Source organism: Zingiber officinale, chromosome 3B, assembly GCF_018446385.1.
Source record: "Zingiber officinale cultivar Zhangliang chromosome 3B, Zo_v1.1, whole genome shotgun sequence".
NCBI lineage: Eukaryota > Viridiplantae > Streptophyta > Magnoliopsida > Zingiberales > Zingiberaceae > Zingiber > Zingiber officinale.
Window position 1 is genome coordinate 1,910,219 of NC_055991.1, and position 17,534 is coordinate 1,927,752.

Consider the following 17,534-nt stretch of genomic DNA (forward strand, 5'->3'; position numbering starts at 1 on the left):
TGACATCATGGCTGACATCCATCGGTTTAACAACGGTTCATGGTTCACGCGAAGCAGCCGACGACTGAGAGAAGAGAGAGAGGGGCACCACGAATTGGTCTGCTCACCTGCGGATCATGGCCGTCGCCGAGACCGCAAACGGCGTTGATCTAGCCGCCGTCGATCTCGACGGAAAGGAAGCGCCCGACTCCAATAAGTTCACGGATCTCGCTTCCGACGCCACAGTCCTCGCCGTCAGCGATTCTCTCCCCTTCCTCCGCCCTCACGTCGACCCTAATGGCTTCCTCTTCGAGGATCAGCAGCTGCACCGCGACTCCGATCAAGGGCGGCCCGCGGTGGCGCAGCGATCCCAGGGAGCGGAGCAGGAGATGAGGGATCTGGAGGAGCTCCTGTCGAAGTTGAATCCGATGGCGGAGGAGTTCGTTCCGCCGTCGATTACCGGCGGCGGAGTGCCAGCGCCACCCTATAGAGGCTTCGGCGTCGGGTTTGGTGGTGGGTTCTATGGGGTTGGATTTGGGGCGAGCCCTGCTTTGGGGAATGGCGGCTTCGATGGAGGCGGTGGATGGAGGGTAAAAAGGTTTTGCCTGCGTTATGTTGTTCTATTGCTCTCTTTGTCGATCTCTTATTTGGTTTGATTTGTTTGATTAGAAGAAGAACGAATACGGTCAGGGGAAGCGTCGGATGAATAACCGGACTAGTCAAGCACAGAGAGATGAGGTGATCAGAAGGACTGTCTACGTTGCAGATATAGATCAACAGGTGTAGAAACTACAAAACATCCTTCCTGTTTGCGTTGGCTGTGCGATGGCAATTCTTGGGCTATGTTATTTATGAACTAGGACTTATTTCCCATTTTACTGTATGCTCTTCTTTTCTCTGTTATGCTGCTTTTGTTATATTTTATTTGGCAGGATGACTTTTGATTATTTTAGGTTTCATAAAGAGTTCCATAGGGATTGAATTAAATAGATGAATCACATTGTAATTGGGTTATGTGCCTATAGATTTTGGCTCTTGTAAGTGTAACTTGTAGGTAAATATTTCTGTATATTTTGAAAAAAAAAACATATTCACCAAGTCTCTTTAATCACAAGGGCGCACAAGAACCAGTTGAAATGGGCTTGAGATGTTTGGTGATCTGTGAAAAGAAAAAGTCATGCACTGCGACGGAATCTTTCTGATAGAGATGAAGTGAATTTTGAGTGTGCTATAATTTGGTAAATCTAGCTTTTTTCTTACCTTTGGTTCCAAAGATGTTTGATGTGACAATGATTTCAAACTTCATGTTATCCATACAGGTTTAATGTGGGCTTCTGATAACTAGCTTCAAGAATTTGATTCAAGTGCTTGAAGAATTTTATTCAAGTTTTAAATAGATTGAGATTCAGCAAGGCATCTCGCCCAGTGGTTCTAGAATCTGGAAAACCAATAAGATAGACACGCACCATTCTTAATTTTCATGGGTGTTACATATTAGGGCTTGTTATCAATCCTTGGCTTTGTAGCTTCTAACCAATTCAAATATGTTTTCAACTGGATTTGTTAGATGGTTTCAGGAGCCTAAATATCTTGTAGAGTGTAGATTAACCTAATCGTGGAAAGAAGTATGGGCTTGCATATGAGATTGAAACATTGCCATGTTCACATGAAATGAATCTAAAACTAGGAATTAGGATCCACGATCTTTTATTTCGTTTATTCTTTTCTATCGATTTGGAGATATTTTAGCCATTGTTGTCTTTGTTCATGTGAGAAGTAAACTCACAGTGCTTCCATACAGTTCCTCGTGAAAAAAAATAGTGCACATATCTGCTTATGTATTTGACATTATGCTCTGTACATTCTCATGCATATAGATTCAGAAAGAGAGAACTTTTAAATGTGCGAGGATAACCCATCTCAGGTGGTAATAGCTGCTAAATAATCAAAGATGAAGTTCTTTCATCTAAAATCATATGCAAGAAATAGAGCTGTACCTTCTTAGTTCCAATAATGAGTAGAAAATTTCCTTATTTCTGGATCTACCATTATAGCATTATGAAAGAAAGAGTCTATCTGTTCCTTGTTTGATGAATCATGTGTGTTAAGTGCCTATGCTTCCTCTAGAATGTAGATTAAATAATCATCAAAATGTGTATATGTTTGCTGATAAAACACTGAAAATACGAAGTTTCAAACATTGGCAAAAATGGAATTAAAAACTAAGAATATTAGATCCTCAGTCTTTTATTTCATTCATATTTTTACTCTTATCGATTTGGAGATATTTTATCCATAATTGTTATTGTGTTTGTAAACTTCCTAATGGATTCATAAGACAAGTAAACTTCAGTGAGTATATCTCTGATGATGAGTGATACCATACAGTTCCTGGTCATGGTTGATATCATGCTTTGAGTTGTTTGTCCATATAGCTTTTACTATTACTCCTCTTATTTTGGTATTTTAAAAGAGCTACAGAATTACACCAAGTGACTTGTTTGAGAATCTTTAAATTGAGCTAATGTTGTTTCACAGTCGATGGATTTATGCATTATGAGCAAAGAGTTTATTTGTTTATTCTGTTGCTTGGTTATATGTAACTAGTTAATACCAGATTGTGCAAGCCTTTCCCTTAATGCATTTAAAACATGGCTAAAATCTGTGTCCTGGATATGTAGGTTACTGAAGAAGAGCTTGCAACACTTTTCAACAGCTGTGGACTTGTAAGTTTCCTTAATGCTTTTCAAGCCACTTCAATTCAATTCATTTGTTTAAAATGCAAACCATTTTTATCTTTCAGGTTGTTGACTGTCGAATGTGTGGCGACCCAAAAACTATTCTTCGTTTTGCTTTCATTGAGTTCAATGATGAAGGCATGTACAGCTCAATATATCCTTCATTGTTTGTCTGCAACTAAATTGTTTATTCATGTTGCTGTTCATTATTTGTGATTATGCAAATCCAGAGGGTGCAAAAGCTGCTTTAAATCTGTCAGGAACCATGCTTGGGCTTTACCCTCTAAGGGTTCTTCCTTCAAAGACTGCAATTGCGCCTGTGAATCCTACATTTTTGCCACGGGTAGGAGAAATAAGTCCTTCATGTCTTCTTAAGCATTTTCTATACTTCTATTGTTTTAAATCTGACTGCCTGAGCATTCCTCTTGTTTCAGTCGGATGATGAACGTGAGATGTGCTCAAGGACTGTATACTGCACAAATATTGACAAGAAGGTAGGCGATACATTCTCACATTAGTCAATCCATCATTCTAATAGCAGTTTAATACAACTTTCTTTTTAATGGCTTACAGATTAGTACATTTTAAATTTTCTCACCTTTGGTTAGTTATGACCTGAACATTAGGTGGAAATAACAATTTCAGTCAATTACTTTCACAAACAAAGAAGTTTGGCCTTATATTAGAATGAATATCACTATTTTATTGTTTTGATTACAATTGCAGTAGCTATGTGTTCATCACTAGCTTCCCTGTTGTCTAAGTCACTATAATTTTAGGTGTCTCTTGAACATAAAACATTGCATTTATTTTCACCTGTTAGGTATCTCTTGTGCTATTATTTCTCTTCAGCTTTTATTTCTTATGTGCTAAAGCAATTCCTCTCCATCCATTGCATCAAAAACTTCTCTTTCCATCATGCAGAATGTAAGCAAAAGAATTGAATAAGAAAGCAACAGAAAACAAAAGGCTTAAACAATCTCATCAATAAGTATGAGTTAACTGTTTTTATATATAGATGAGTTCTCATTATGTACAAAAAAAACCATATTAATATGCTAGTATCAATAGGATTATTGCTGGTGGGTTTAGTTCTGTATTAGTATTTAGGTTTAATATTTTTCTAGAGTCTTGTATATATCAATACAATTATTCTACTTTCTCCAATAACTCTATTGATGCTAATACCTCTAACAACTTCTGAATTACTTAAGAGGTGTTCTCTTTGTTGGTATCTTTCGGCTGAACATCTTGTGCCTCAATGCATTCCTTTTTCTTACACTATTGTATTTTCAGGTATCTCAAGCTGAACTTAGACTCTTCTTTGAGTCCATATGTGGAGAGGTATGTATCCTCTGTTCATCATATTCAGTTTTGCTCTTTAAAGTATTTCTGCTTAGAATAACTTTCCAATGCAAATCACGACTCTTATGCTTCAGGTTTACCGGTTAAGGCTTCTCGGAGATAATCATCATTCTACTCGGATTGCTTTTGTTGAGTTTGTAAGGGTTAGTACTATTCTATTTGCTCAACATGACGACACTAAACTTTATGATTCAAATTCCTTGATTTTCACATATTAGACCAAGATATTTATCAATGACAAGAATTTCCAAACTCATGGCCGTTTTAATGATTTTTAAGATAAGGGCATTTTGAAAAATAAATTAAACCTTGGGGGAAAGGGGAGAGTCAAAAAGTTTTTTTTGTTTTTTTTTTGTCTCAATAGCTTCTCTTCAACTACTTGAATATTCAATCCCAGAATTAGAATTAACAAATTTCTGAACTCTGCATATCCTTCTTAATTATACCATTTTTTTTTATCTTATATTATTTGATTATAAAATAACAGTGTCAGAATTTGAAGTTTTGTTGCTTCAAACTCTTTTTTTCCAGGCTGAGAGTGCAACTGCTGCACTGCACTGTAGTGGGGTTGTCTTAGGATCCTTGCCAATCAGGTACAGTTTGCATGCTATCTCTTTGGTCATAGCATCACATATAAAACCAAACTGAAATATTTGAGTTCAAAAGATCCAATTCATCTTATTTGAAACTGTAAATTATATTTATATATTATATTATTGTCTCTATATATCCTTTAAAGCAAGATTTTGTGAAAATAATAATAATCTTTTTTGCAAGTTAAAATCTTTGTTGATTAATGAATATAACAAGTAATAACAATAAATCATACTAACTAATATGCTAACTTGTCTATCTATATGCATGTATATATATTTAGAATCTTAATGTTTAAATTCGGTTTTAACCATTTGTTCAAGCTCAAGGCAAACCAATAATTTTAGCTACCTTAAATCAATCAAAAACTAGTTTTCATACAATAAAAATTGAAAATATAGTAATAAAAATAAAAGGTATGTTAACTAACATATTAACTTACATGTGTATATATGTAATAAAACCTTAATTGTATGGTTTGGCTCTGTTTTATTGGTTTGTACAAGATCAAGCCCAAACTGATGGTTACCGATCTTGCAAATCTAAACGAAACCAAATAAACTGTGTATAAAAATTTTCAATTTGAATTGATTTAGTTTGGTTTGGTATTGATTTCAAGGTATGTGTTCCGCCCTTCTTTGATATCACTTTTCTGTGGCTTAATTTCTTTTAATCAGTTGAAACATCCGTCTTAAGCTAACCCAGCTATTAATGTTGCAGGCTAAGCCCTTCCAAGACTCCTGTGCGCCCTCGCTCTTCTCGCCCTCCCATCCATTGAATCTTTGTAGGTTGAAGAAGTGTTCCATAGCTATACTACAAGATATGCATATACACAATTTATTATACATTCTGGCTCTAAAGTTATATTTCTTCCGATGAAGAGATACTTATTGCACATAGATCTTTGAAATATGATATCGTCATGTTGAAAAATCTCACATGGCAATGTAAGCGGTCAGCACATTTTACTTCTGTTTTTTCAGATTGATTTTATTAGTTCTGTCCTCATCATATAAATGTCTATTTATCTCCAGTTGGAGACTGAGATGTCTGTTTGGACACTGCTTTTCAGAAGTCGTCGAAACTTTGCTATCTAGTCTTGATTTTGAGTTCTGCTCTATTGATAGAAGTCTATTGCAACAAAACCTTCAATGTGGATCCTTGTGGATCCCAAGCTGAATAGCCAATAAAAAAAAACAGAGGATTGTATTAAGCTTTGATATTTTAATAAATGTGATTTAGTTATTTCAATTTTCAACAGTGGCTCTATCTTGCATTGTAGTATCAAGCATGCTGACAGTTCGAAATAAGATCACGGTGAATATATCATCCATATAGATATGTTACTCAAGCACTGTTCATTATTATCACCAACCATGACGTCATGTCATAGTGCTGTTCATCATGAAACTCAAAAAAAGAAAACAAGTAAATGAATAGAAAAACAGAAACTAAAACAAAACTGATCCCCGATATAGCATTCAATAAAACTATCCGATAACTGGAGGATCAAGCAAGAGAACATCCTTCAGACTTCAGAAGAACAACTTTCGCGACCTAGATGAGGGCGAAGCAGTTGCTGCTGACTTCAGAGGATGCACCACATTGTTACTCTCGTGACTATCGACAACCTTAGCTGCCTTTGGATCCGCAAAGAGAGTCCTTTGGAATGACTGAGAAAAACCTGTTGCAATTATTGTCACATGGATTTCTCCACTGTAACGGTCATCCACAACAGCCCCAAAGATGATGTTTGCAGAAGGGTCTGCAAGGCTTGTTACAACCTGCAAATTGTGGATTAAAAATGAACTTTCGAACAAAATCTTGGACTTTTTAAAGTAAACCATACAATATATATACTAAGAACGAGTTCAAAATGTATGATAATTTGTGGCTTACCTGAGAGACCTTGTTTACTTCTTGCAATGTGATATCCTTTCCTCCTGTTATATTATACACAATTCCTGTAGCAGACTCAATTGAAGAACCAATAAGAGGTGCTAGTGTAGCTTGTTCAGCTGCTTCTTGCGCACGGTTCTTGCTGGAAGATACACCGACTCCAAGCATAGCTGTTCCAGAGTTCTTCATGACAGCTTTTACATCTGCAAAGTCGACATTGACAAGCCCGGGAATCTGCAAAGTTGGGAAAGGTCAGTTGTATCATTATTATCCCGGAAATTGCAAGGTGTATTTGACACAAATATAAAAAACTCACTGTTATGATGTCCGATATCCCTTGCACCCCTTGACGTAGAACATCATCAGCCAGGAGAAATGCATCTTGAAGAGGAGTATGCTCATCGACGACATCCAACAACCTATCATTTGGAATAACTATAAGAGTGTCGACACTCTTCTGTAACTTTTCTATAGCTTCTAAAGCCTGAAAATTACAAAAGCACCAAGTTAAACTATTTAGGTGAGAGTTACAATGAAAGCAGTTCAGAAACATGTTTCATCATTCAGACTTCCGAGTCAACTAGAAAATGTTAAATAGAATTACCATCATAATAACGGAACATACCATATGAAGTATTAATAGGGACAAGAAAACAATGAAGCCCTCACCCAAGTGCATAAAAATATAAAGCATATTCAGTAATTCAGGAACTATAATTTCTGTGTTAATAATTCTCTAATTACGGATTATTTCAGTTCATATTCATTTTTCTTTTCATTTGGATATGATGTGTACTTTTCACTTGTGCAACAAATACGGTAATAGCTTGCGTTGTTTGATTTTATGAAATGTGTGAAATATTTATATGCTGCTTGAAGATATTTGGCTACAGAAGTTCTTATAACCAACTGTGTTACCGTTTCATTGGTTGCCTCCAATATGTAAAGTCCTGACATATTACTAGCTTACAGTGAGATGAAATTTATTAAAGATAGAAGGGTAAAAAGAAATCCTTAAATAGAGCATCATATGCAACATGGGAAGTGCTTCAGTACTTTCTCCTCAAACAGATATGATGTTTTTTGGGGGGGGACTTTCTCCTCAAACAGATATGATATTTTTAGGGGGCCCCCAAAAGACATCATATCTGTTTGAGGAGAAAGTACTGAAGTACTTCCAATATTGCATATGGTGCTCTATTTAAGGATTTCTTTTTATCCTTCTATCTTTAATAAATTTCATCTCACTATAAGTTAGTAATATGTCAAGACTTTATATATTGGAGGCAACCAATGAAACTGTAACACAGTTAGTTATAAGAACTTCTGTAGCCAAATATCTTCAAGCAGCATATAAATATTTCACACACATTTCATAAAATCAAACAACGCAAGCTACCGTATTTGTTGCACAAGTGAAAAGTACACATCATATCCAAATGAAAAGAAAAATGAATATGAACAGAAATAATCGTAATTAGAGAATTATTAACACAGAAATTATAGTTCCTGAAGGGCAGCCTAGTGCACGAAGCTCCCGCTATGCGGGGTCCCGGGGAAGGATCCATTGTACGCAGCCTTACCCTGCTTTTATAGTTCCTGAAGTTTAAAAAAAATTATTCTATGTGCAGATATAAAGAAAGAAAGTGAGTGAACCTGCCTGTAAAGAGCGCTTCCGACCTTCAAAACTGAATGGATACGTGACCACGCCAACAGTCAGATATCCTGCTTCCTTTGAAATCTGAGCAACAACAGGAGCAGCACCAGAACCAGTTCCCCCACCCATACCAGCTGTTATAAAGACCATATCTGAATCCTTAAGAACATTTGCAATGGCTTCTTTTGATTCTTCAGCAGCTTGCTCTCCAAGAAAGGGATTTCCACCAGTTCCTGCATTTCAAGTGATGAATTAGCTTCTCTAATGAATTTATACAAATTTTACATATTAATTTATCACTAAAGAAAGTAATCAAGGAAAAAATGTCCTATATGCTTCTTTTTTTGCTTTCATGCTATTCTCACATATAGAAGTCTAAACGGATCATGCATAACCAACATCATTTTGTTTCTCCAGCCATGTGATAAAAAAACCTAACTAGATGTGGTTAAACATTAAAAGTGAAATGATATGACACACAGACCCGACAGGATTTACATCTTTTCCTAAATCAAACTATCAATTTGTCCTTAGCATCTTATTAATCTCTAAAAACCACACATGCAAGACAAACTAACTATATGAATTGGTATCCATAGGAAAAACATGTAGAATTACAAAGAGTTGATACTTACATTAGTAATATTTCCTAATTTCTAATAGAAAGAAAATAAATGGCAGAGTAATGCATCTACCAATCTGGTACCCATTAACATATGATGTTGCTGAATCAATATTAATTTATAAGTTAAAGAGTGCCCAACCTAATCCACGAGTCAAGACTTCTCCAATCTGAAGCGGATTTTTTGCTTGAGAATGCAAAAGTGCCTGGGAATCCGTGTTGATTGAAAAAAACTCAACCCCCTGTCAATCAACAAGGCAATGGAAACCCGCATTAGATTCCACTTTATTAATGAATCTATTCATGGAAGCATTTATTGAAATGTAAATCATCAAACAAAAGAAATTTCAAAAACCTAAGCATCTATTGATCGGGCAAAGAAAGTTATAATTGAATATTATTGCAGATGCAAAAGTTAAATCAGACACAAAGGAATGTGAGCTTATTATTGAACATTTGAATCAAAATTCCTTTGCTCACTTAGAATTGCACCTCAATCGAGCATAAGTCTAAATCCCCAGCTTATCTAAGGGAAATGGAATTACAAGTCCAGCCTGCATAAGTTTACCACAAAATAAAAATTGTTCAGGTAACCAATAAGAATTATCTGATTGGCATTCGGACTCTAAATACATACCTAATCTACTCACCAAATATATGTCTAGACTAGTTCTGCAAAGAGAGCAAGTCATTTGAGTTTGCTCTGCTACGTTTTATCATACATACAAATTACTTTCGAGAATACCAATTATCAATCCGCAGGTAAATCAAAGACAAGAACGCATGACATTGTAGTACCGACACTCTAACCCCAAGCAAATTGCAGAAAACCAATTGCAGAGAAAAAGGAGCTGCACGAATTTAGGTATTCTGAATCAGCCACATGGATGCGGGAACAAAAATTGCATCTGAAGGTAACGAACAAAGCACTAATCCAAGTAACAACAGCTAGACGACAACGGACAGGCACCTGCAAGCCGCTCCCGATCATGCGATTGACGGCGTTGTTTCCACCCCCTCCGACACCGACAACCTTAATCCTGGCCGACTCCACCGGGACGAACGGCGAGGAGCATCGGACGACGGTGACAGACACTGGCCGCCGGAGGGCCTTCCTCTGGGACGCCGGAGTCGAAGAGGGAGCGCAGAGAGCGGGGAGGGAGGAAGGAAAGGCGGAATGGAGGCACCAAGTGGTAGCCATTGACGAGGGCAGAGCTGAGAAAGGAACAGAGTGCGACACTTTCAGATCCGAAGTTTAGGGTTTATGAAGTGAGAATATTTCAGCTAGCTCCCAAACGTTTAACAAAATATCGTCGCTTAATCCTGTAGATTCAAACTGTAAATTAAAGAAATATTAGGTGTGACATATAAATCTACCAAATTAATGTTTCTATTTCTACCATCTTTGCAAAAACTGAAGGTTGAAAATGTAATTTTATTTTTTTCCAATCGATCGTTAGATTATAATAAACGAATTTAAACAGAATGAATAATTCTATTTATTAAAAAAGATTCTGAATTATACTTAAAATAACATTTTCCATATTTAATATTATCCATATAAACTAGTTAATTAATCACATAATTTAATTATTTATTTTGGGATTGCATTGTATTATAGCTTAATTTAACTATAATCAATCCACTTAAATTTACTTTAAATATTTAAATACATTTTAATTTATTTTTAAAATTAATATGATTTTTTTAAATTCAGATATTCAACTTTTTAAACTGATTAATTTTGAAAGTGACCAATCTAATCCTAAAAATATTTTCTATCAGTCATTAAAATAAATAAGAAAATAAAATATGAAAAACTTATAATGTTGGACCGTTAAAGTCCGTTAAAATCCATTCGTCTTGATTTACTCTGATAACAAGTAAATTTTTTTTTATGAATTCATTAATCAGTTCATTAAAAATTGAATATCTGAATTATATATAAAAAAAAATCTGAGATTATTATTCGACTCATGGAGTATGATCACTGTAAATTTATTTTAAGGGTCCACTCAACATCACAAACCTTAAACTCCTAGACTAAGATGCAACAAAAAAGACATCAAATTATCATCAAGACATCCGTGATTTAATCCCAACTATAACGTATTTGTAAAAACAAATTCTCCAAATGGAACACGCCAACTAAGAATGTTGAACTTCTAGGTCATTTACCACAAGCGCTTTTCGATTTATCTTAACAGTTGATTGAAAACTTTTACGAGACCGAACTAGTCATCCCATATTCAATGTTACATTTATCATTTTTTTTTAATAGTGAAGCTCAAGGACAAAGCTATCCTTTTCTATTATTATGGTTCTTTAGTGATCAACAATGGATGATATTCATCATGTTTAACTTTCTTATAAATATGGAGATAATTATTCTTCAATCAAAATATTGAGACATCTATTCTTCAATTTCTTACTTGTCCCAATGATCTTCCTTGGACTTGTTATGAGAATAGAACTTGACTTTAAATGATGATCTCTACAGTCTTAGAATTATCGGATTGGATGAGTACCAAAAACTGATGAAGAACCACTCGAAGACCATGAATGTGTGTGAGCTTAGAATCTAACAAAAACGATCAAAGTCGTAAGTAACCGATAACTGTACCTGGGCTTCGTAGAAGACAGTTTTTGGAACGAAATTAACTTTAATGCCCAAAGCAAGACAGTGAAAGCAAGGAGTAAAGCTATTTCCTGAACAATCCGGAACCCTGAAGCGTCCTGCAGTATTCAGAAATGATTGGGGATTTCTTTATTAACTCCCAGATTTTAGCTGAGTTCCGCAACCATTCACGCTCAGAGATGTTTCTCCCAAATGGATGGCCATTCATCGACAATACCTATAGGAAAAGATAAAACAGTCATAAACTACACTAACAAATCAAGCACCTTTTTTCCCCTCATGCTTAGTGTCGAGCTATGTTATACAAAATGACAACTAGACCTGCTATATTATATAGAGTTGAATGTTATATTATAACTTCAACACATGAGTATAATAAGATATTAAAGTGAATGTGTAGACATACGAGGATAGAGTAAGAAATGAAAACATTAGAGAGAGTCAAAATTACATCTATTGATAACTATACATTTAAAATGGTACGAACATGTACTTAGACAAGCAATAAATGCTCCAATTAGCAATATGAAACTATGACAAATATATACAAGAAAAGGACCAAAAAATGTTTGGTTAACCATAATAAAATAAGATAAAATTTATTTAAATATAGATGATAATATAATAGGAGATAGAGTCTAATGACATAGAACAATCCAAATAACCGACCTCATTTAGTAGGAAAAGGCTTTGTTGTTGTTATCGTCGTCTTAGTGTCAAAACAAGAAACAAGTGCATGATGTAGTTCGAGGTTTCAACAAAAATCAATAGGTTGACAAACAATAGATTAAAGGGTGGAGAGTGTTACTTGATCCCGTAGCTTTCCTACTGCAGAAAAATAGCTCTCAAATTGTGGTTTGGGTTTTTGCAAGTTTTTCTCTCTTGCAGGGAGCAGAAACACATCAGGATGTTCAGAGACCGAATCCTTTGCCGTTGAGTTCAGAGAACTAGTTCCCGATTTGTTGATTCTGAAAGAGGATGAATGGAAGAACTGCAACAATGCTTTCCTTAACAGTGGCCCATTAAGATGAGATAAATCTTGATTTTGTAGTCTACAAAAAATCAGATAAATAGTCAGAAAAAGATTCTAACAGCATATGGGTGGCAAAGACCCCAAGTGAAGGTCCCAATGCGAGTCATAGCTATTAAACGATATAATTAAATAAACGAGTAGTATTAGTTGATCGAGATAAAAACAAAAATGACCTTGGAAAACATTCTAGCTACCAATTCAAGCAATGTGCAAATCACCAAAATCCATGGAAAGTTGAATAGAAAATTTTACAAGCACAAGAGACGACCAATACCAGTTTTCTTTTTGTAATCCTCTTTGATTCATATTATATGTGTGCACGTGAACTTTACAACAATAAACTGAAAAGTCAGGACTATCCAGGTTGAATGTTGTAGATAATACACCAATAGTAATTTATTCCTGTCTAAAAAAAAGGTGGGACAAATGTGTAGAAGATAGTTGAAGAACGAACAAGGAATATGATGCTCACTTTGAATGAACAAAAACAAGGGCAGCTGACAAATATTCACTAGTAGCCAGAAGATTGCCTCTGACTTCCTTCTCTAGTGCAGAATTCAGTAAAGATGGTTCTGGTATTCCATGCTTCAATAAATCAACCTGCTAAAATATAGAATACATTATATAATGCCGACATGTGCAGCAATTTGACTGAATTTTGAATAAAATGAAGCAAAACAAAGTTCTAGAGATGTTGGAATGCTGTTGAATGCGCTTGCCTTTACAGGTTGCTATAAGAAGTCAATGAATGAAGTTTGATTGAGAACTAGCAAAGAGTTTTTAGTTTACTGGACAGAAGCAAGGTATTTGAACCCTACTAGAAAGAAGGGGTCGGTTTGTATAATCAGCTCTTACAAATTAGTACATGCAGTAACTTTAAAGTACCATTGCAAAATATATCATGAATGAATGATCATGCATGTGAATATTTTCTCAGTTCTCCCCCAAGTTCTTAGACTGTTAACTCGTGGAATATGATCTTGCTATTGTATGTGGCATTCAACTTTTGCATGAAGTCCCATAATTTAGAATGCATCCACTAGTTTAAAATGGAATAAGTATATTTGAATATCTATTTCAGTCTGTCATTACATGCCATGCAATTAGATACTTGGATAATGTTCTCAGAGACTTGTTTTATAATAAGAAAGTGTAAATGGATTCAAGTAATAAATCTAATTACGCTCACAACTATGCAATTATGTCATACCAAGTCTTAAAGCTCATGTCTTGAGTCGAGTACAAGCAACAAATACCCAGTACAAGCAATAGCTACCCAGTGCTACCCACTCCAAAACTACCATGATAAACAGCCACATACTGAATTCATGAATCCCATCAGACACAACCAGCAATGCATTGCAAACAGTTGCTAGAAACACATTTGAATTACTTAGTTTTGACTGCCAGAAATTCACTTGTAAAAAGATACTATGAATCAGAAGTAATAAATTCAATGATGATACAACTATGAAATTATGTCATACTAAATCTTAAAGTTCACATACGGACTCTAATATGAGCAACGGCTACCTATTGCTACCCACTCCAGAACTACCATGATGATTTGAGATAGAATGTGTACCGTAAGCATAAGCTGCCACACACTGAAGTCGTGAATCCCTTCTGAGACGACCATCAAAACATTGCAAACAGATGCTAGAAACACACCCAGCTAGAATAGTCTCTTGCAGCACCCAACAAAAGAAAAAATGCTAAATCAGAAACCACTAAAACAGATAATAAAATATATATATATAAATGGATTTGATTCTATATCTAACCTGAATTCCCATCAGTTCATGAGCTAAATCTGCAGGTAAGGACTCTCCAGTCAAAACAGGAATAGCAGATGAACCATCAGGCTTCATCATATCTACTAATATAGAAGGGCTAAATATTGGCTGCATATAGAGTAAAGTTTGACAAATATAAGCAGAAAAGGATATTAAAAGAGCAGAAAATTAGTAAATGAAACAGCACCAAAGCATTCTTAAACAAATTAAAGTGCTATGCAGCTCATCATCAAGCCGTCTCTGGCCCAACCATATGGGATTGACTACATGAATCTTATACCTCCAGTGATCTCTATGAAACTATACTAAACAACCAAACTAAGAAACTTCAATGTTGATAAGGGTTACACTTCAAACAGAAGTGATAATCCATATGCTACAAATCATGCTGCCCTTTGGGACAAGAGGTGCAATGTACACCAATATAATCATCAAGTTTCTATAATTACTAAAATTGAATGATTTGACTGCCATATCAAAACACTAAATAGTATGAAGAGAGAACATGAGCAAGCGAAGGACAACCTCCAAAATTTTCCTAGGTTGTATAAAGATGAAAGAGGAGATAGTTTACATTATCAAGCATTATATGAACTCTGAAAAGATGAATAGTTAATTCCCTCTATGTGCAATTTAAAGCAGAAAATTGAATGAGAAGAACAATTAAAAACCTGGGTGAATACTGTTCTAGAATCAATCATATTCTGTCATGAAATTGAATTAAAAATGAAAGGTATGATGCTCCAAGTGCAGATCCTATCACATGCATGCATCTAAGTTACCAAAAAACTCACACATCAACTAACCTGGGCATCAAGAAGTATCAGTCGTTCAGATGATACCCTCAATTCAATACCGACTGTACAATGTTTTGCCATTGCTCTACTTTCATCAGACTGTGTAGCAAAAGGCGGAAGCATTCCTGCAATAACATTTTTGCACTTTCAGAAGACAGTCAATTATCCACACTTTGCAGTTGTCCACAGCAGTGCATACACGAACAAATGTAAATTAAAAAAAATCTAATCTGAAAATACTTAATATACACTAGAATGCTAAAATTTGGGCAGCAGTGCATACACGAACAAATGTAAATTAAAAAAAATCTAATCTGAAAATACTTAATATACACTAGAATGCTAAAATTTCCCAAAGCAAACGATACCCTAGCATGTGTGGCATCAGCAATGTTGCATGGAGGATATTTGTTACACAGCATTTAGAAATGACATTTCTGTGCTCATGGTCATTTTACATGTAGAGATACCATATTATATGATCAACATTGAACACTTAAAGAAAGTATGAAGCAATATTCTCCCCTACCACGGGCTTGATTTATTTTAGATTATTTTCCAAATTTTGTTGCATCTAGGAGTATTTATTCACAGTGTTTTCTATTACCTAGGAACTCTGATACTCAAAAGTCTTTATGTCTAATACCTACAGTACACATCCGACACTTTGACACTAGAAGTCCAACTTGCTATAGGCATTTCAATTGATCATGTGTAAAATTCGATATAAAATGAAATATAAGACATCTAAATCTGTAATCGTATCTGATAGTCATGCCAGGGTTTTGAGTACTATAATGTAGTAATTTGTTTTCATTTGATGAATTTGCTAAGGTTGCTGGGTCTAGAATTATAAACTTACAATAATGAATTACTCCACATTCTAAACCAACTTGTCAAGAAAATGCTTTTGGTTCAGTGGCAACATGGGGATAAAAAAGGGCCAGAATTGTATTATTAACAGATGTGTAGGGAATATCTTGAGTACTTCTAGCATTATACTCATACGAAGTTCAAGATAGCTAAGCAATCTTTTAGCTTGTGTTTTGGATGAGTGTTCTTTAAGCTTCAAAGTTTCTTTCCCTTGCATCTAAGTTCAGAAAATATGAAGCACAGTGCCCATTCATTTCTAACAGCTAGGCTTTTCACAAAATCTGGGGGCTTTTTTTTTATTAAGAAAACTGAAACCTTAAAATAATAATAGTAATAAAACTTCCTGCATTGAAATAAACCAAGAGTTCACATTGCAAAATAAGGAGAAATAATACTTTAATCAGTCCATTTTTCAGTTGTTAAAGTTTCAGCTTCGTACTCTTAAAAGGCCAATTGTGGACTTTATAGAAAATCCAGAAGGATAGGTCAGGAAAAAAATCCAAAAAAAAAACAAACAACATAGCTACCTGGATCTACAAAAGACATAACAAATCACACAATAAATTTCTATCTATGCGATTAAATAGATAACAAAATAATATATACAAGGACTTCATTATGTCACAAGACAAGCAGAACTGGATTTTTATCTTGATTTTTTATGCCAAAACTCATCATTCAGCGCCTTGTTTATGGAAAAATTAATGAATTTTAAAAAGGATAAGCTTATAAGACTCTTTGATGATACCTTCCTAAAGGGTCAACCAAAGAAGAAACAAAATGTTCCAAATCACATTATTTACTTCAACCAGAGTTTTCAAACTATAAAAACAGTTAACACATTAAAAACAGGAAGATTTATACCTGGGGAGCTTCCGTCGAATCCATAAAGCTCATTCATGATAGTAGACTTACCAACCCCAGGTGGTCCAATAATTCCAATTACAGTGAAATCGGTGTTCTCAGTTAGAAACTGCACAAAAAAAAAAAAAAACGATCATCGGGTCAGAGTCCTTCATCAGTGATCACTGTTCACGATGAACTACGAGGGGGGTAATCCAGCAATGAAGAAGGCATCAGTTTGAAATTTCGCCACTGCTAAACAAACCTCGTCTACCTAGTACTAACGAGTAAGGATGCTAGCGAACTAGCGAAGTATAGAAAAACGCGAACCGGAAGGATCCGCTCGGTGTGAAACTCCCAGGATTCGGAGAGAAGATTTAAAGATCCAGGCTGTTGGGCATTTCGGGACCGGTGAACGACGGCGGAGGGATCGTCCTCCCGGCCGAGCCTCTGGCCTGCTGCTGCACCGCCCGCTGGCTTGGCGAGGAGAATCTTAGGAGGAGGTGGGGGAGGAGGAAGCCCCGACGACAAAGACGAAGAAGAGGGAGCCTGAGGGATCCCTGAGGTAGGAGGCGCGCCGCCTGACATTCCGGCGAGCGGAGAGCGAAAGTGGCACGTCCGCCGCGAGCAGAAGGGGAGGGATTTTGACTGCTACTTTGGATCCGGTTGCGCAAATAAAATCGATAAGAGACAGAATCCG

General features: G+C 35.6%; 3 protein-coding genes across 7 annotated transcripts; 1 reads left to right on the plus strand and 2 right to left on the minus strand.

Moving 5' to 3' along the window:
- The first annotated feature begins 28 nt into the window (after positions 1-28).
- Positions 29-5,927, plus strand: LOC122055480 (polyadenylate-binding protein-interacting protein 11-like). Of its 3 annotated transcripts, XR_006132881.1 has the most exons (11): positions 29-569; positions 649-759; positions 2,661-2,705; positions 2,783-2,855; positions 2,948-3,060; positions 3,152-3,211; positions 4,014-4,061; positions 4,157-4,225; positions 4,614-4,675; positions 5,397-5,623; positions 5,711-5,927. XR_006132881.1 is itself a non-coding variant. In XM_042616937.1 (10 exons), exons 1-10 carry the CDS (start codon positions 117-119, stop codon positions 5,452-5,454), a joined length of 1,092 nt encoding a protein of 363 aa, XP_042472871.1. In that variant the 5' UTR covers positions 29-116; the 3' UTR covers positions 5,455-5,709. The 3 variants fall into 3 exon arrangements, 2 of the variants coding, with proteins under 2 accessions (XP_042472871.1, XP_042472872.1); XM_042616937.1 differs by lacking the exon at positions 5,711-5,927 and having other exon boundaries at positions 5,397-5,709; XM_042616938.1 differs by lacking the exon at positions 5,711-5,927 and having other exon boundaries at positions 652-759; positions 5,397-5,709.
- A 56-nt stretch (positions 5,928-5,983) lies between these two features.
- On the minus strand, positions 5,984-10,069 carry LOC122055479 (cell division protein FtsZ homolog 1, chloroplastic-like). Its single transcript, XM_042616935.1, has 6 exons — positions 9,825-10,069; positions 8,997-9,096; positions 8,236-8,465; positions 6,892-7,059; positions 6,576-6,809; positions 5,984-6,460 (listed from the first exon to the last, which is right to left on the minus strand). The coding sequence occupies exons 1-6, from the start codon at positions 10,053-10,055 to the stop codon at positions 6,212-6,214; spliced, it is 1,212 nt and encodes a 403-aa protein (XP_042472869.1). The 5' UTR covers positions 10,056-10,069; the 3' UTR covers positions 5,984-6,211.
- On the minus strand, positions 10,057-17,476 carry LOC122055478 (protein SMG9-like). Of its 3 annotated transcripts, XR_006132880.1 has the most exons (9): positions 17,165-17,476; positions 16,856-16,964; positions 15,128-15,243; positions 14,310-14,429; positions 14,111-14,200; positions 12,998-13,128; positions 12,301-12,544; positions 11,478-11,709; positions 10,057-10,190 (listed from the first exon to the last, which is right to left on the minus strand). XR_006132880.1 is itself a non-coding variant. In XM_042616934.1 (8 exons), the coding sequence occupies exons 1-8, from the start codon at positions 17,420-17,422 to the stop codon at positions 11,557-11,559; spliced, it is 1,218 nt and encodes a 405-aa protein (XP_042472868.1). In that variant the 5' UTR covers positions 17,423-17,476; the 3' UTR covers positions 11,311-11,556. The 3 variants fall into 3 exon arrangements, 2 of the variants coding, with proteins under 2 accessions (XP_042472868.1, XP_042472867.1); XM_042616934.1 differs by lacking the exon at positions 10,057-10,190 and having other exon boundaries at positions 11,311-11,709; positions 12,998-13,125; XM_042616933.1 differs by lacking the exon at positions 10,057-10,190 and having other exon boundaries at positions 11,311-11,709.
- Between the last annotated feature and the right edge of the window lie 58 nt (positions 17,477-17,534).